Source organism: Heterocephalus glaber, unplaced genomic scaffold (assembly GCF_053883595.1).
Source record: "Heterocephalus glaber isolate CG9 unplaced genomic scaffold, H.glaber_assembly_v1.0 deba00001689, whole genome shotgun sequence".
Lineage (NCBI taxonomy): Eukaryota > Metazoa > Chordata > Mammalia > Rodentia > Bathyergidae > Heterocephalus > Heterocephalus glaber.
In genome coordinates, this window is record NW_028258414.1 from 7,926,949 (window position 1) to 7,946,497 (window position 19,549).

Consider the following 19,549-nt stretch of genomic DNA (forward strand, 5'->3'; position numbering starts at 1 on the left):
ATACTCCTTAGTGATTAGCATGCTTACGTGCAGAGCTGAGCAGGGATCTGATCCAAAGTTTTCATGTGATAAGGGAGACGTAAAGCTGAAGCAGAGATGCCAAGCTTTCTTGTGTTTTTTGTTACCCTTTGGGCATCTCCTGGCCCAGCCTCTAAATCCCTGTTACAATACCTCCTGCTCCTCTTTCCTGCCATCCAAGGTTACTTTGGGGCCCAGGAAATGGAGTAATCTAATCCTTGGTGAGCTCTGCTAAGTAGAGGCCAGGGATTTAGCTCAGTGGTTCCACCGCCTGCCTCAGAAGCGCAAGGACTTGAGTTCGATCCCCATACCAAAAAAAAAAATTCTACTAAGTAGGATCAAGTGTCATCCATATTTAGATTAGGAAAATGATCACTGAGATGGTTTTATTTGCTGAGGACAGACTGCTGGTGAGTGGCCACGCTGTGTTCCTGTCTACCGGAAAGTAGTGCTCTCTCTACTGCAGTATCAGGCCACCTACAAAAGCACTCTGTAAGGGATAGGGTACAGCTCAGAGGAAGAGCTCTTTCCTACATGCAGGCCTCAGGTTCAACCCCTGGCACAACAGCAAAAACAGTGACTGGAAGCCCACATAAATAATCTAACTTGCGAGTTTATAAATGAAGCAAAAATAAAGAACTTTGGTTCGCTGCCTTTAAACTAACACACACACACACACACACACACACACACACACACACACACACACACACACACGTCAAGAACAGGAAACATAGGGGCCGGGGATTTAGCTCAGTGGTTTTGCCGCCTGCTGTGCAAGCGCAGGGACCCGAGTTCGATCCCTGGTACCAAAAAAAAAAAAAAAAAGAAGAACAGGAAACATAAAACTCTATCAAAAATACAAAACTTGGGCCGGGGATTTAGCTCAGTGGTTTCGCCCCCTGCTGCACAAGCGCAAGGACCCAAGTTCAATCCCCGGTACCCACCCCCCCGCAAAATACAAAACTTTTATGGCTACAGGGATGATCAAGCACTTGCCTAGCATGTGCAAAGCCTGAGTTTTGATCCCTAGCATTGCAAGAAATAAATACCTGAGTAATTTAATAAGCAATTTCAGTGCTTTCCCATGGACAATTAAGGGAGAGGCTAGGTTAGGGGAAGTGGTGTTTGGGGAGGGGGAGAGGGGTCAAGTAGGCAGAAAGACAGACACAGGTGTGGTGGTGCATGCATGTAATCCTAGTACTCAGGAGACTGAGGCAGGAGGATCACTGTGAGTTCAAGCCTAGTCTGGGCTACATTGCATGGTGAGTCCAAGGCCAGTCTGGGGTACATCTCTTCTTGCACTTTATGTACGCAAGGATTAATTCCAAAAGGGTCAAAGATTCAAATAGATGACATGAAGCCATGAAAGTACCAGGAGAAAACAGGAGAGATATCTTTATATCTCAGGTGGGCAAAGCTTTTCTGACTTTAGATCAAAACCTAGAAACTATAAAAGAAAAGATAATTCCGGGCTGGGGATTTAGCTCAGTGGTGCTGCCGCCCGCCTTGAAAGTGTAAGGTCCTGAGTTCAATCCCCATACTGCCAAAAAAAAAAAAAGAAAGAAAGATAATTCTACTATTATCACCACCCCACCATGAGCACCAGTGCATAAAATACACATGGCAAACACCCCAGAAGCAAGGTCAAAGACCAATGACAAATTGGGGGTGGTGGCACCCATATCATAGATAAAGGGCTAACTTCACTAAATAGATTAAATCCCTAAAAATACATAAGAAAAAGATTAACAGCCAAACAGAAAAAGTGGGCAAAGGATGTAGAGTCCACAGGAAAGAAAATACAAATGGTTCCTAAACATATGAAAAGCAGCTGAGCTTCCCTCATCAATAAAGAAAGGCAAACTAGAAGTACCCTGAGATACCAGTTGCCTATCCCTGGGCACATCTGTCTGCTGACACTTTCCTATGGGGACTTGGGAAGGGGACAGGAGGAAAAGGCACCCTTAGCATATGGATTGGGATGTAAATCACTGTGGGTCTACAGAGGGCAATTTGACAATATACGAAAACAAATTCTAAAGGACATTGGCATTCAGTCTGTGGTTCCCTGCAGCATTGTTTGTAATGGCAAAAGACTAGGAACAACCAAACTATCTATCCACAGGGTACTAGTTCATTAAAGTATGATAAGTTCAAATAACACAAGGTATGCAGTGCAAAACAAAATCGAAACTTTCTGTGTACTAATGCAGAAAGATCTTATACCATATCAAGTGAAAAAATCAAAACAGTATATATAAAAGTTACATTATCTGTTTAAAAAAGAGCAAATGATTGCATTTGTTTACATATACAAACAAGAATGTCTGGAAGAAAATGTTAAAAATGAGTAACAGAAGCCAAGCATGGTGGTGCATGCCTATAATCTCAGCACACTAGGAGGCTGAGGCAGGAGGATTGCAAGTTTAAGCCCAGCCTGGGAAATTTAGCAAAACCCTGTCTCAATAATATAAAAAAAAATTATACTATTGAGGATGTAGTACCAAGGCCCTGGGTTCAATCCCAGGTACTTCAAAAGCAAAGCAAAGCAAAACAAAATGTAACAGAGGTTGCTGTGGGAGGTGGGGGTGGGGAACAGGGCAGGTGGAAGGTGTTGAGGAAGCTTTTTATCTCTTGGGGGTAGGCAAACTGCCTGCAGGCCAAAGTGCCCCACCATCCTGATTATGTAAATAAGATTTCCTCAGAACATGGCCGCAGCCATCTACTGTGGCTGGCTATGTGTTCCAGGGCCTTTTCTTCGCACAACAGCAAAGTAATTTCCACAGAGGTTAATAATTTGGCCCCTTACAAAAAATGTTTGTCAATCCGTTTTATACATATTAATTTTTAAACCACAATTAATGTATTTTGTAAGACAACCAACAAAGGGAAAAAGGAAGTGAATGAAAGGGAAACTGAGGACAAAACCCGACTTGGGGAGGCAGCAGGGAGGAGGGGAGGGGCGTGGCTTTGAGGTCTGACAGATTCCTGTTGAGATCCTGGCTATGTCACTACCCACATGTGACCTTGTGGGTCACTTGGCTGGGAGCTTTGGTTTCCTGTGCCATGGTGCAGGAACATCCACCTGCTAAGTGGACCACGATAAAAATAAGAGAGAAGAGGGCCGGGGATTTAGCTCAGTGGTTCCATTGTCTGCTCTGCAAGCACAAGGACCCAAGTTTGATCCCCAGTACCAAAAAAAAAAAAAATAAGACAGAAGAGCAAATAGATGAGGAGCACCCAGCAAAGCCTGGTGAATGTGAGTGCTCAATGAATGCATGGTGGCCGTTATTATTTTGTTCCTTTTGGGCCACTGTAAGTACACCTGGAGATCTAACTACTGTTTATGACCTCGTTGCTATGGGCAGTGTTTTCCAAGTTCCAAACCCTGGGAATACAGCCCAGGGACCACAGAGGATTTATCAGGGGTGGCTGCCAATCATCTTGGAGTCTCATGGTTTTCTGCTTGTTGGTTCTGCCCCACAGCAGGAGAAAGACAGCTGTGGAAGGGGAAGAGACTCCCGGAAGGTGGGTACCCACCAGATGAGAGGCACAGCCAGGCTCAGCAGGTGGGCATGGCCTTGGCAGAAGGTGCGGGTTTTGCTCCCAGGAGAGGGCTTCTTCAGGATAACCTCTGCTCAGTGTGGCCTGAGCTAAGCAGGAGGGGAAAGTTGGGATCGTCCACCCCTACTGCAGGATCCGTAAACCAAGTTCCTTGTCTCAACAAGACAGCACCATGTAGGAGAGCTGGCGGCACAGGCTGCCAGGGGAGAGTGGGAGCTCCTACCACATAGGGCATATGCCCTTGTGCCCTGAGCTCTAGCTTCTCAGGGCTTGGTTTGGTTGTGGACACTTTGGTTCTGGGCAGCCTCTGTGCAGCGCCAGGGTCTGCTGATGGGGCAACACTGCGCTGGGTCTCCTGGGTCCCTGGGCACCTCGCCCTTCGCCTCCCCAGCCCTCTCGTGCCTGGACTGTGCTCTCTTCCTGACTTCCCTCAACAGCACCCCCCGCAACTTAGCCTTCACACCTCACTGACTCACACCTACTAATATACACTGATGTGGAGTTGAGACCTAGCTTTTAGTCTTGTCACTGCCATTAATCACAAACAATCATCTTCTTTCTCTGAGCCTTAGGTTCCTCAAGGGCCAGGTGAGTGAGTCCCAAACTGCTCTGTGAAGCACCCTGTAGCCCACCATGGGGCCCCAGCCACGGGGGCCTCAAGCCAGCTCCACAGTTCTTTGCAGTCTTGTTCTTTTATTTTTCAAGATCATGTGAATGTTGCACTCTAGCCAGATCCATCTGTTATAGTGTAAATGCAATAAGTTTCCCCCAAAATCTTCATATAAACTTAACTTGCCGATAAAGAACGAATGAGACACTTACCATAGAACCCAGCAGGAGCTCCCTGCAGGCCGAGACACTGAGCTCTAGTTCAGCGAGAGGCTCTGTGCTGACCACGAAGCCCCTGGGCACCTTGAAGGGGACATCATCCAGGGCACTCATCCTGTCCTAGGAATGTGGAGATGGCTCGACAGGGCCAGGCAGGCTGCCCAGTGGTAGGAAGAGGGTGTCGAGTCCTGAGAACCAGTGGCCTCACCACTGTCCTGTGTGGTCACCTAGCTGGGCCCTGCACCACTAGAAAGGAAAAGATGAAATGAATCAAAACTAGATCCACAACACTGGCTCTAAAATATCACAAGAGTTGTCACCTAAACTCTCTGTTTAGAGAAGAAACACCACCAAGTTATACAAAGTCTTACAAAGAAGAAAATAAGGGATACTTCTGAATTCATTTTGACCTCATCAAAATCTTCATACCAAACTTGACAATAAAATGGGAAACCACTCTCTCATGAACACAAATGCAAAAATCTTAACAAAAATAATTATGGATAAAATAATGTAACATTGCCAAGCTGAACTTATTCCTGGAATGACAGATTAGCTTAACATTCTAAAATTATTCAATAGGAGTAAAGATAAAAATCAACAGAATAAAGATAAAAAATTATATAATCATATATCTCTATTGTAGTGGACATTCCACAGTGTGGCAGCTCTTAGTGGTATAGCAAGATCAGGCCAAGAAGAATGGAGAACACACCTGGAGGTTGGAGGCAAGTTTATTATGCCAGCAGACTGACTGGGGATTTCTCCACAAAGCGATCAGCCAGGAGTTAGCAGTGAAGAGGGTTTATATGGGTTAGGAAAGAGGGGTGGGAATACAGAAGCGAGGCATTTATCATCAGTTCAAGGTTGAGGAAGTCACATTAGTTTACATGATTTGATAGAAAAGTACCCTGGATACAGACACTTCCTGAGAACAATGGAGGACGTGTGTTAGGTGTGGGAAGGGGTATGAGCTGGGGTGGCTCTTTATCAGTTAGGTCAGCTAGCTGCAGGAAAAACCTTTTTTGCTCAGAAATCGTTTTCTGGCTCATTATAGAGGCAGAAAAAATTTAATAAAATTAATAGACATTCATAATTTTAAGAAACAGCCAACAGTGGTTTCACCATCTGCTGTGCAAATGCAAGGACCCAAGTTCGATCCCCGGTACCAAAAACATGAAACAAAAAAGAATGGTGATTTTTTTTGGAAAGGAAAATACATTACAGATGAGGATTTAGCCTACAGTGAGCATCTAAATTTGTACTAATTCTTATAGTGTGTCCTGATCCTGTTCACATCAACAAATCCAACATAATTCTGAGGATAATGTGCTTTCCTTCATGCATTTATATATTTTGGGCCGGGAATTTAGCTCAGTGACTCTGCCACCTGCCTCGAAAGTGCAAGGACCTGAGTTTGATCCCCGGTACCAAAAAAAAAAAAAAAAAATTTAAAGAAACAATGAGGCCAGGCATGGTGGCACATATATGTAATCCCAGGGCTCTGGGAGGCTGAAGCAGGAAGATTACAATTTCGAGTCCCACCAGGGTGACTTAGTGAAACTTTGTCTCAAAATAAAAAATTATAGAGCTGGGGATTTAGCTCAGTGGCACCACGCCTGCCTTGCAAACGCAAGGTCCTGAGTTAGATCCCCAGTACAAAAAAAAAATTATAAAGGGCTGGGAATGTAGCTCAGGGGTAGAACACCCTTGGGTTCAATCCCCAGTACCACAAAACACAACCCTTAGCAACTTAAAAACAGAAAGTAGTTTCCTTAACCTAATGAAGAATATCTCAGCAAAGATATGCTAGCATATCCCTGAAATCCCAGCTACTCAAGAGGGCTGAGGCAGGAAGATTGTGATTTTGAGGCCAGCCTAGGTAATTTAGTGAGAACTTGCTTCACAGTAAACAAAAATGAAAAGGAGTCAGGAAATAGCTCAGGACTCCCTGGGTTCGATCCCCAGTATCAAGAAGAAAGAGAAAGGAAGGAAGGAAGGAAGGAGAAGAGAGAAAGACAAAGAAGAACAAAGAGAATCTGTGAAATATCAATAGGAAATATCTCAGTGGTGAAAGACATCTTTAAGATGGGAAATGAGAAAGGGGACACAGCAGTCCTCAGCTCTTCTCTTCAGCAGACGGACCAGCTTGTGCTTAAAGGGAGGAAAACAATAAGGAAGAGAAAACAACCATTATTTCTATATGACATAATTAGATGAGGAAAATCCAAAAGAATCTTAGAATAAAACTTAGTAATTTGGCAAGATCATTGGATACAAATAGACAAAATAAATTATATCTGTATATATGAACAATAAACCATGTTAAATAGCATCTTTTAAGAATTTCATTACAGCTGGGCATGTAGTCCCAGCACTCAGGAGACTGAGACAGGAGGATTGCCACCAGTTTGGGGCCAGCCTGAACTACACAGCAAGACCCTGTCTCAAAAACAAAGAACTTTATCAGTGATTGAAATTTTAAAAATATACTGTGAGTATTAACATCAATCATCAATAATTAAATCTAACACAAGATGTTTAAGATCGCTATACAGAAAACTACAAAACATTAAATGGAGGAATATATCATGTTCAAAAGATGGTAAAACTCAGTATTATAAAAATATAAATTCTCTTCAAATTGATTTACAGATCCCAAATTTTTAAATTCCATCACATTTTTAGTATAAATTGGCAAGTTAATCCTAAAATGAAATGAAATGCTAAGGCCTAAGAAAAGCCAGGGAAATCTTGAAGCACCAAAGTGGAAGATTTTTATTATGAGGTATTGAGACTTACTTTAAAGTTACAGGAATTAAGACTGTGGTGGCAACACTAGGCTTTATAAAGAGACCAACAGAACACAAAAGAAAGTCCAGAATGAAACCCATATATGGATCCTTGATTTATAACGAAATTGGCTCTGTAGAGCAGTAGGAAAAGGAAAATTCTTTTCAATGAATGGTTTTGGATCATCTGGACATCCACCTGGGAAAAAAAACCCAAATCAAAAGAAGACCTTGGGACTCAGAGTGTGACTCAGTGGTTCGACCCCCAGCACTGAAAAACAAAAACAAACAAAAACTTGATCTCTACCTCACATGACACACAAGAATAAATCCTAGGTAGATTGCAGACCTCACTGCCAAAGATAAAATAACAAAGCTTGAAGATAAAATAAGAGCCTATATTCAAGGCCTTGGAACAAGCAAATACTTCTTAAATAAGTTACAAAAAAGGACTAACCATGAAGAAAATGCATTAAAGTTAAGAGCTCCGATTTATGAGTATAAAAAAAAATCAGAGTGGGAGAAGATATTTACAACACATCTTCAAACGATCGACTCACATCATATATATACAAAGAACATTTATAAACAATGAAAAAGGCAAGAAATTTTAATAGGCACTTCACAAAAGAAGCTATCCAAGTAGGCAATAAACATATGATCATTTGTTTAACCTCATTAATTCTCAGGCATATGCAAAATAAAACAGTGAGTTACCGCAATGCACACACAACCATAAATAGTTAATACAAAAAAGGCCAATGGGCCGGGGATTTAGCTCAGTGGTGCTGCCACCTGCCTTGAAAGCACAATGTCCAAGTTCAATCCCAGTATCCAAAAAAAAAAAAAAAAAAAAAAAGGCCAATGATGTCAAGTGTCGATGAGGATGTGAACATCTGTAACTCCCAACCACTGATCAACAGTGTCTACTAAAGCTGAAATCCCAGAATTAAAAACCCATTCACGTATCACTTTTTAAGCTTTTAGCTAAAGTCAAGTGTAGTATCTATCCTTAGTTTAATAATACTCACAGGTGCCTGGGATTAAATATCAAGTTTGTTTCCATGAAGAAAAAAGGGGCGGGGGGGGGAATCCTCATTTACACCAGATTTAAGCTCACAAATAAGTATAACATAAACCTAGACTCCTGAGCACAGCCAGGCACCTTACAAACAACCAGGGCTGATCAGTGTGTGCTGCTAGCTCAGCACAATCTGCCACCCCTGCCAGGGTGACGCAGAAGCCAGCTGCTCTTGGTTCATGGTACGGTCAGCCTGTTCCCTGCAGGAGCGCATCCTCCAGATGCAGCACGGACAGGTCAAATGAGGGCAGGGGGCAAATCCCGTAATTCCTCACCCCTCCCTCGCCTGTCTATTCTCATCAGCGTCTTCCCATACAGGAGGGTCATCCACCCCAGCCAGTGCCCTGCTGCCTCCAGGGACTGCATCAGGCAGCTTCCATGTAGCCAGCTACTTAGCTGCCCCACTGGCCACTTCTGACAGGGCAGCTGAAGCTCCCAGTGTCACAAGGGATACAGGGATGGTCAGCATCCTTAATTTACTGCTCACATGTTCAGCTGTCATTTGAATTTTCATCTACTGAGACTCAGGTTTGAACTGCCTGTCAGCATCCCATCTTCAACCCAGCACCTGCATTCCAAGAGGTCTTCCTACTCAGCCCTGTATCTGCTTCTAAGGCAACTGGAGGATTCTGGGGATCTCTCCTCTTCCTCTTCCTCCTTCTCTGCTGCTGTACTAGGGGTTGAACCCAGGGCCTTTGCTCTGAGGTACATCCCCTGCCCTTTTCAAAATTTGAGACATGGTCTCACTAAGTCGTTAAATTGCCCAGGCTGGGTTTGAACTTTCAATCCTCCTGCCTCAGCCTCCCAGAGTACTGAGATTATAATAGGCAGATGCCACCATGCTGGTCTCAAGGAATATATCTTTTAAGAGAAGCAAGGGCTATAGTTTAAGATATGAGGCAGTTAGAACATATTTTAAAATGAGGGCACCTCACTAAGTACAAAATGAGAGGTGTAGATCATTAGGTAAAGATATTAGGGCTCACTGCCAGCCCACCCCAAGGAGTGCCTCTGGAAAGTGTTCCAGTCCTTATAGGGCTTGGGGACACTTTAGGACACAGAAGGACTGACTGGACCCTGGAGGGATTGGGGGAACAGCCTGTGAGCAGGGAAAGGGTCAGATGGAAAGCAAGACTCCAGGAAAGGAACAGCTGGAGCCAGGGACAGAGGCTGCTTGACTCAGGTAGATAGTTGTACCAGGAAGCTGTCTGCACTAAGATTGAAATGGTCACCAGGACTGATGGTGCACTCCTGTAATCCCAGCACCCTGGGAGGCTGGGGCAGGAGGATCACAAGTTCAAGCCCAACCTGAGCAATTTGGTGACTTAGCAAGACCTTGTCTCTGAATAAATGATAAAATTAAAAAAGAGTTGGGTGTGCAGCTCAATGTGAAGCCTCTGGGTTCAATCCTTAGTGCTGAAAATAAAGCACACATTGTTCAGCCCTGGGGAAGACTTGAACAAGGGCTAGTTCAGACTCAGTTCAGTCAGGAGGCAGAGGCAGCCCTGGAGACCTGAGGGGTGGAGGACATCAGGAGAGCCGGGCTGTTTTCAAAGCACAGCCCAGGGGCCTGTGCTCCCTGGGCTGCCTCTGCCGTGGAGTGAGTGGAGGTTGTGGCAATTGGTCTGGGGTGCCCAGGCGACGACGAGGGAGGCTTGTTTGTAAAGCTCCGCACTGTACTCTTCCTGAGACTTCATCCCTGCCCACAGCTTCCATTAGCTATCAGTAATTCACAGATGTCCGGTCTCTTCTGAGATCAAACTCATAAACACAACAGCCACAAAGCATCTCCCACCCCGACAAACTGCTCTTCCTCCCCAGAGCACCTGGTTGCAAGGTACAGCAGCAGCGCAATCACGGCCCAGGAAGATTCACCCCTCACACCTTCCCCTCCTTCCCCACCACTCACCTGAGATCCTCTGCCAAGTGCCAGCTCTTAAATCTGCGGACCCAGCCATTCACACAACCTCCCCTGCTACCACAGGACCCCAGCTCCGCTATCTCACCTGGACAATGGCTTCCTTTACCCTCTCATGCTCCACTTTCCTAAGTTTGTTCCACACATCGAAGCAAGAGTGATCGTTTCAAAACACAAAACAAAGCCGGTATCTTGCTTGAAACCTTTCAATGGTTTTCAGCTGCTTTCAGAATAAAACTTACTCTCATGAAGCCTCATGTCTAGCTAGCCTTTCCTCCCATCTCACTCAAGCCATGCCAGCCTTTATCATGGTCTCCTGACCCACCCCAGATATTCCCTAGGTTCTTTTCCTCACAATTGGTTAAAAACTGTTACCTAAAACATTACTTTCTCAAAAAAGCTTCCCCTTATGTACAGGGTAAGTCCTGTAGTGGGTTAGTTAGGTCCAGAACTATAGTAACTTTCCAAAAAAAAAAAAAAAAAAAAAAAAAAAAAAATATATATATATATATATATATATATATATATATATATATATATATATATATATATTACTGTGATCCATAGTATATTTTGTCAGGGGCCGGGGATTTAGCTCAGTGGTGCCACCGCCTGCCTCAAAAGCACAAGGTCCTGAGTTCGATCCCCAGTACCAAAAAAAAAAAAAAGTTAACATAGTATATTTTGTGAACTAGCATATACCTATGTAGATGGAATAATCATTCTGCTCCTCCCAGGTACTGGGGCTTGGACCCAGGGCCTCAAGCATGGCTGGCAAGCACTCTACCACTGAGCTACTCCAACTCCTTTTTTTTTGGATAGGGTCTCGTAGAGTTGCCGGAACTGGCCTTAAACTTGCAATTACCCTGGTTCAACCTTCCAAGTAGCTGGGATTATAACCATGGACCACTATATCCAGCTTGGAATTTTTTTTTTTTTTTTTTGGTACCGGGATTGAATTCAGGACCTTGTGCTTGCAAGGCAGGCACAGTACTACTGAGCTAAATTCCCGTAACTTGAAATAATTTTTACCCTTACAACATGACATTATTTCCTATTATTTCACCTAATCACATTTTAGAATCATGTTTGAAAGAAAAAGTTCCTACTTCATAATCTCATAGAACCATTCCTATAAAGTACTTGGGCTATCCTCAAATTTATAATCCTCTCATCTCAACCTCCTGAGTGCTGGGATTTTTTTTTTTTCTTTTCAGTACCGGGGATCAAACTCAGGTCCTTGTGCTTGCAAAGCAGGTGCGGTGCCACTGAGGTAAATCCCCAGCCCTCGAGTGCTGGGATTATAAGTGTGCACCACCATGCCCAGCTCCTCTGTACATTCTCAGATGATTTTTGGATTAACACCTCTTGTCATAACCAGTATTGTTAGGTTATGGAATATTTTGTTACCCTCAATAGGTACTTTAAAACTTTTGATAATGAAAAATACAAATTATTATGTACTTTTCCTTATAGTACTATCGTAGCTATAAATAATGATTCTAATTATCTGTATAATCATGAAACTCCTCTCCTTCAAACTCCAGGAAGGCAGGAATCCTGTCTGCTTGTCCTCAGCACCTAATGCAGTACCTGGAAATTGAAAAATGAAAAATTACCTCCCAAATCCTGATTCTAGAAACCATGAATAAAGCTGAGAAAAGTCTGCTGTTCTGCATAGTTACACATCCTAACACCTCAAAGACTTCAATCTCTGCTTCAGAGACCGTGAGAAACAGTTTATTCCAAAAAGCAAATGGAATCTGCATTGGAAATAAATTCTTTATAGATGGCCAGATGTGCCAAGTCGGGGACCACTGCATGGATACACACAAAGCTAAACAGCTCATTATGTAAGAATAATTTGTTGGCTCTAAACTTTTAAAGAATTATTTGGAAATATCTCATTTAATCTCATATTCTTTTTATCTATTGCATATCCTACTTATTTAAATGGAACAAGATGTACTTTGTACTTACCTTGCAATTCCCAGATCTTCTCTGTGAACAAAACATTCAGAAGTGAATGGCTATGTCAGATGGAATAATCCCAGCTAAGCCTCTTGTTACAGAAGTCACATGCATATGGAAATGTGAATGGTGTTAGGGCGATTAATTTGGTTAGCCTGTTGGAGCAAATTCTTCGACATCATAAACTCAACCAGTTGGGAGGAAAATATTTTTAGTATTTAACATACCATTAATCTCTCTTATAGATTTATATTCTTCCATTTTATCAAATTTCTTTTTTAAAAATGAATGCTTTTGTTAAGTTTTTCACAGCTCCAGGCCTCCTTTCCTGGAAAATGAGTATTCTTGCATATAGGATGCAACGAGTCAGCAAATAATTTGGTATATTTCTGGTTAGTATGAATTTTATTCGCTCCATTCATGTTCAGTATATGGAGAAATTTAGGTAACAGTTTTATAAAAAGGACATGATTTAGAAATGGGCTGAAGAATAAGAAAGAACCACCAAGAAGCAGCAGTAAAAACGAACACCTCTAATACGCAGGTTGTGGCCTGTAAATAGCTCTTCCTCTGAAGAGAAACAGGGCTCGCTGCCGCTAAAAAACGCCTGATTCCGGGACTGGGGCAGCAAATCCACAAGATAAATTTAGAATAGAATTCTGGGAGTATCTGGGAACTCAGGAGCTGAGCTGAAGAGACCCCTACTGGCCAAAAATGGGACAATCAGGAAAGAAAAGGGGCTGAAAGAAAAATGCTTAGATGCAAAGTTTATAATGAGATTTAAAAGCAAAAGCCATCGGCCACCTTTGAGGGATGGTAGGGAACCAGCTCATTGTTTTTGTTTTGTTTTGTTTTTTGGTACAGGAGATTGAACTCGGGCCCTCCCACTTGCAAGGCAGGCGGCGGAACCACTGAGCTAAATCCCTGGCCCCAAGCTCATTACTTTTGAAAACTAGTAAATAAAAGGAATTATTTATCTCTTGCTCTCCTATACAAACTGTACCCAAGGATAACCAAATAATTGGTAAGGGGAAATTTCTCTTTTTAGAAGTATTCCAGCTAGGGGCAGGGACTTAGCTCAGTGGCCTCCTGCCTTGCAAGCGGAAGGACCCAAGTTTGATCTCTGGTACCAAAAAAAAAAAAAAAAAAGGATTCCAGCTAATAAATGAAGAAAGAATAATACAATTATCACTATTTTTCAACCCCTAGTGAATTAATGAATCTGGGTTTTGAGTATTAGTGGATTCTCATATCATAAGGAGATAAGCACTGGGCTGGGGGTGTGGATCCATGGTAGAGTACTTGCCTACGGTGTGTGAAGCCCTGGATTTGATCCCCAACACACACACACACCCTAAAAAGAGAGTGGCCCCCAAAATGGACATACATACCACATCTATAAAGCATCTTTCCATAAAATTCCAATCTAAATGTGAACAAGCCTTTAGATCAGTGCTACCCGAGAAACATGTGAGCCATGTGTCATGCCTATCTTAATTGAAGCTACTTACATTTCAAGTGCTTATCAGCTGTGACTACCATATTGGACTCACAGCACTATCTACCCACTGAATTATAGGAAATATAGGGACAGGGAGGGCCTGGTATGGTAGCATGCAATTGGGAAACTGGAGACTATCCACCAGACTCAGGGAGAAAATGATGCAATTTCTTCAAGAAAGAAAGCATGACAGCGCATCATAGGGGGCGGGAAACTAGATTATCAGAGAAGATATGTAACAACCAACAATGCACAGGTTGTGTTTGAACAGAATGTAAAATGGATTAAAAGGAAGTCTGAACACATGGAGTAATTTTGGTATTAGGGAGTCATTATTCATTTCTTCACATGCAGTAATGGTATTGTGGCTAAATTTAAAAGTTTAAGACTGCATAATGAAATATTCTTGGGTGAAGTAAATTGCTATCTGGGATTTCCTTCAAAATAATCCAGGGTAGGGCCGGGAACTTAGCTCAGTGGTTGTGCCACCTGCCTTGAAAGCACAAGGTCCTGAGTTCAATCCCCAGTACCACCACCCGCCCCCCCCCCCAAAAAAAATCCAGGGTAAATTGTGGAGATATAGATGAAATATGATTGGCAATGAGTTGTTTGAAGCTGGATGATAGGTATATGGAAAAAATTGTTATACTATTTTTTTAAGACAGAGTCTCACTATGTATGTAGCCCAGGCATGCCTCAAACTTGCAATCCTCCTGCCTCAGCTTCCCAGAATGTTGGGATTAAAGGCATGTGCTATCATGGCTTACTATCATTATTACTTTTGGATACAGTAGAGATTTTCCATAGTTAAGCTTAAAAAAAAAAAAGACTGTGGGACAAGATATTTATAACACCACCACTCATATTCTTAAAATTCATTCAAGATTCTATTTTCTCTAAACTTGTAAAAGAATAGGGGCTGTTGCCACTCCAACACACAGGCAATAAAGCAAAAACCTAATATAAATAATGTTTACTTTAGAAAAATCCCCTGAAAGTAAAATGAGAGGAAAGGACTAGTTGTCCACCCACAGCTAAATGTCACCTTCTGCTTGGTCTCTGTTGCCTGAGTTTTCCTGAGTCTCTGCCTCTGTCAATGCAGATGTCTTTGTAGCAAGGCTGCCCAGACACCAAAGGTACACTGTACAAGTCATCTCTTATTCGTCTCTTCCTGCATCTCATCAGAGCAAATGGTGGGGATTTTAAACAAAAAAGGCACAAAGGACTGTGAGACTGAGAGACTAATCACATCCAACTTATGGTTTGTGAGCTTAGACACATTTTGGGACCCTCATTCCCTGTTAACCCTGTGATGCATAACGGAGAGATTAAACAAGGCAAATCAAATAGAAAAGGGACAGAAGCATCAGGATCTTGCAGGGAACGGCTTCCAGTGACAAGCTGATGGTGTCCTTCCTTGCTTACCCACAGTCAGATTCTGCAGACAAAGTTTGATGTTTAAGAGTCACTGTCCTGTGGCAAATGCCTGTTTAATAAATTTGGATTTGGAGTGAAAAATGTTTCAGAAATAAGAAAGTGAAATGTGCCAAATGTTTTGAGAGGCAACAAACTGGGGCAAACTCTCAAAACTAGAAAATAAAAATGCTATTTAGTTTTTTGGAAATTAAATAACAAAATAATCAGTAAAAGCCAAAACAAAATGAAAAGCTGACAATGACTGAGCACAACAGCATTTATTAGTGAATATTAAAAATAAATTTTATCATTTTTATTTGCTTTTTCCTAACTTTGACTACATGGATGTTTTTGTAACCTTGAGTTCCTTAAAAATTCCTGGCTATACCAGCTCCTACCATGACTGAGTGAGGTCAAGGAAGGTCCCACATCCCACAGGGAAATAAACTTCTGTCCTTGGAGATCCTGAACAACCAGACCCCTAGGAACTTCAATAACAGGTGACTGCATTAGGATGGGGAAATGAGGAACACTGAAACATGACGCAGTGTGGGTTCAGGTACTTTTAAGGTTTTCTAAGTTCTCCATAAGGCTAGGCCTTCATCTCTTGTCAGCCTGGACTGCAGCCACTGCAATCTTCTTAACTACAAGTCTTGCAAGCTGCACCAAAATTGGAATTAACAAAAATGGAGGTCAAATTTTTGGCCTTTACTCCTGGGAGTCAGACGACCCTCTGCGTCGGAAGGTACAGAGGTTTCACACCAAGCTTGCCCTTACATTCAATATTGGGGGAAAGGGCTTCCAAGCCTACCTAGTGCACATGTTACTGAGTATCCGAGTGTATTGAGAGTACTTACCCATCAACACACAAGGAAGGTAGGGTAAATCAGCAAGTCACTCAGGACCAAGCCTCTCAGAACAGAGACAAATTTGTTGAACCAAAGCCACCACCTATGGTAATAACCTCGGTTCACCTCGGTCCTTTCCTAAAGAATCACATCAATCTCCTGATTCAAGAGGCACCCCGGCCAGGACAGAGCAGAAGAAAGTATAACTTCAGGCTACAGCCACACCACACGGTGTTTAGAAGTTGAGGTGCAGTGCACAGCACAGAAGGCAGCATCACTAATCCTCAGAGCTGGAGAGCGCGCTGGTGGGACCACACGTCTGGAGCTTCCATCCTATTGCAGCTTAACGGCAGATGCCCAGATGTCGCTGCTGGGGAGCGCGGGAAGGACCCATCCTTGGGGAACAGAGCTGCCTTTGGGATGGTCAGCTGGCACCAGGAACTGATCCCAATCATGCCTTAACAAGAACATTATAGAGGAACGGTTTATTTCCACTTTTTTCCAAGCAAGATGCTCAGCAACTAAATACTCTATTCCTAGAAGTTAGCTTTCAAATGATTGATATGCTAACTTACTACAAAACTTGATTTTTAGGAATTATGCGAAAGCTCACATTTCGGGGAAAAAAATTCTGAAGAACTTACAAAATCTTATGGATAACTCAGTAACATAGTTTATCCTCATTATTTTCAGGTTCTGTATTTGCAAATCTGCCTACTCACTAAAATGTAATTGTAGCCCCTAAATCATCACTTGTGGGGATTTCATGGATACTTTTAAGATACAAACAATGGCAAAAAAAATCTGAGTCACTAAATACACATTCTTAGCTGAGATCAAACGAGGTGACCCTCACTGTGCCTTGTTTTCAGCTCTCACACTGGAAATAAGTGTCGTTTTTGTGGGGTATTTAGAGCCTTGTTTTGCACATGTCTGTGGTTTCACCAAAGATTTTGCTGTTTCAAATGGCCACGAAGGGTCATGGTATTAAGTGTCCCAGAGCTGTGACGTGCCTTGTAGAGAAAATACATGTGCCAGATAAGCTTCATTCAGGCAGTGTTGTTAGCCCTGAGGTCAATGCTGTGAGTCAACAATGTATATTAAATAAAGTGCCTTGAAACAGAAATACATATGAAACAAGGTACTGCTCAGCTGATAAAAATGTTGTGAATTAACAGAGGTTCTCAGAAATCTATCTAAGTCTGTGTTTTCCATTAGAACCAACAGTTCAGTATTGTTATACAGCCTTCGCAGTGACTCGCGGAACACAAGTAGTGTGAATAATGAGAACTGACTGTATTAACATTTCAAAGCTAAAACTTCTACACTGATCAACTCTTTCCAGGAAATACACTTGGTATGCTAAACAGCATTCTTTCATGAGAATCATAAATTGTTAGCCCTTTGGGAAGGGACCTCAGTGATCATTTGGTGATTTTTCAAATCACACTTTGAAAATGCCCCTAGACCCTAAGATGTTTTAGGAAGTCTGTAAAACAACAAAGTGCTTCTAACTAACAACAAACTTAATCTACCTTGGGGAAGCCACTCATTATATGTGTTTTACCAACTGATTTCTCAAGAGACTGCAGTGGGAAGAGCACTGCTGCCAGAGCCTGAGGCTATATTCAGTCTGCTCTCTCATTTTGAGGAGCTGAAAAACACCTGGCTCCACAGTAACTGATGACTCCGATGAGACCCTTGTTCCCACTCTCTGGGGTGTGACCCATAGGAGCTTGGAAGTGAGCCTGGGTCTTAACAGTCTCCACTGGCACATACTTGGGAGGGTTTCTCTTCTTGGGTGTGTTTAGCACCAGAAGACAATTAGAAAAATAAAGGCAATGCTTGCAAGTCAACATGAGGGCTACACAAAAGGGCAAGTCACAACCTGAGTTTCAGCTCCTTCGACTATTAAAATGGAGAAAGCTTTTTCTGAAGCATGAGGAGGACTAAACAAGAATGCCTGGCAGCCTTGAGACTTGGCAACATCATGAACCCATGGGGAACTTTTTGAAGAGATACATTAACCGACCTCAACAAGTAAGCGCCTCATCAAGTACTTCTTGCTACCCAAGAGAAAGGCGACAGGAAGATCCTGGCCCTCTGACCTTATCTGGATGAGAGCTGGCACAGAGTGCTCAGCCTGGAGGTAATACTGTCGGAAAGGCTGCAGGAGGTGAGCAAGGGGGAGCTCATCTGAAAGAGAAAAGGCACAGTACCATGTCATCATGCTTGTTATGGGCAGTGTATTTCTCAAAGAAAAGTGGCTGGGCCCATGATTATGACAATATGATCAAATATGGTTTTTGTCTGTTTGTTGTTTTTTCCTGGTACTGAGGATGGAACCCAGGACCTTTCCATACTAGGCAAGTACTCTATCACTGAGCTACATCCCCAGCCCTAACGGTATTTTGTTTGTATCCATGTCTTCCATGATAACAGTTTAGAACAGTGATGGCAAACCTTTTAGAGCTTCAATGATAATAAACGGCCAACTGCAACACATGTGCCATTGATTCACCACCAATGGTCTAGAATTGCCAATCAGAAGATGTCATTTGTTCCCTCCACCTCTTGATTAAGATGTGATCTCCCATGATGTAGCACTGCCAATTTAATATTTTCCTTTTCTCCACTAAATACATAGGAATTTACCAGGATCTCCAAATAACTTGGATTCAATTTCACGTTTCTGAAGTAAAAATTTCTCTTTTTCTTTTCTCTGTTTCTTTTCCAATTCTCTTTTCCTCTCTTCTTCTTGTTCTCCTTCCAGCATCACTCTGAGGGCCCTCTCTTCCGCTTCATACAGTTCAGAGCGTTTTTTAATGAGCTTCCTTAGTCGCTGAAGATGGTGCTCGAAAGTCTCATCTGCTGAGGCCGGAGGACAGACCCCTGGGCAAAAAGAACCAGTGGCATTTCAGATACAACTTTTTTCTTACTCCACAATCCGTATTCTAATGAGCAGTCTCAATGTCCTACCTACAGCAAGAGTTTGCTTAGAATTTGTAAATTCTACCTCACTTTCAAGGCTCAATTTGATCTTTCTCAATCTCCAGTTACACTGAACCTACCCTAAAGGCCTCTCTCTCCCTGGATCACACCATTGAGCCTTTGGGTCTGATCGTCCATCTGGACTGAGCGCTTACTAAAGGGAGGCACTTGTCTTAACTTAATTCATGTTCATGAATTCGCTCATCATCAACTGCAGGTCCATCAGACAGCTGTCCCTCTGAGGGGTGCATTCTGGGAGCACAGACCTCCTGAGGGACAAGACTCACATAACCCAGAGCACTGACCTCACAGTCTACTGGGGAGAATGGGATGACCAGCTGTTTTGGTTTGCCTGCTTTTAGCATTAAAAATCTTGGGCCCTCTCAGTCACAGGAAAACCAGGGCGACTTAACTTTGAGATCAGCTAATAACACAGACAACACAGTTAAAGCCACAACTGGGAAAATTTGTTTACACATTAGATAATATCAAGGAATTACTGCCTTTTCTTTTTTTTTGGTGTGATAAGGACATCATTCGTAGCTGATGATAAGTACATTAAGTGTTCTCATTAAGCTTTCTATTTTGGTGCATGTGTGAAATTTTAAATAAAGTTTC

At 42.6% G+C, this 19,549-nt stretch overlaps 2 protein-coding genes and 1 long non-coding RNA gene across 6 annotated transcripts in view; 1 reads left to right on the plus strand and 2 right to left on the minus strand.

Annotated features, from left to right (window-relative positions):
• Ubap1l (ubiquitin associated protein 1 like) overlaps nucleotides 1–15,203 on the minus strand; it is a 27,431-nt gene extending 12,228 nt beyond the window's left edge. For both annotated transcript variants that reach the window (XM_004855631.4, XM_021237070.2), the window contains exons 1-2: nucleotides 12,185–15,203; nucleotides 4,408–4,659 (exon numbers count right to left, since the gene is read on the minus strand). In XM_004855631.4, coding sequence (XP_004855688.1) covers nucleotides 4,408–4,527 — 120 coding nt within the window. In that variant the 5' untranslated portion in view covers nucleotides 4,528–4,659; nucleotides 12,185–15,203. The remainder of the gene's footprint in view (nucleotides 1–4,407; nucleotides 4,660–12,184) is intronic.
• LOC110344126 (uncharacterized) overlaps nucleotides 2,983–19,549 on the plus strand; it is a 17,495-nt gene continuing 928 nt past the window's right edge. For both annotated transcript variants that reach the window (XR_002386443.2, XR_002386444.2), the window contains exons 1-2: nucleotides 2,983–3,549; nucleotides 11,752–12,057. This is a non-coding gene — a long non-coding RNA (uncharacterized LOC110344126). The remainder of the gene's footprint in view (nucleotides 3,550–11,751; nucleotides 12,058–19,549) is intronic.
• Pdcd7 (programmed cell death 7) overlaps nucleotides 15,352–19,549 on the minus strand; it is a 14,920-nt gene continuing 10,722 nt past the window's right edge. Inside the window, exons 3-5 of one of the 2 annotated variants that reach the window (XM_021237068.2) lie at nucleotides 18,596–18,832; nucleotides 17,973–18,136; nucleotides 15,352–16,397 (exon numbers count right to left, since the gene is read on the minus strand). In XM_021237068.2, coding sequence (XP_021092727.2) covers nucleotides 16,392–16,397; nucleotides 17,973–18,136; nucleotides 18,596–18,832 — 407 coding nt within the window. In that variant the 3' untranslated portion in view covers nucleotides 15,352–16,391. The remainder of the gene's footprint in view (nucleotides 16,398–17,972; nucleotides 18,137–18,595; nucleotides 18,833–19,549) is intronic. The other variant, XM_004855630.4, reaches the window with a different exon arrangement.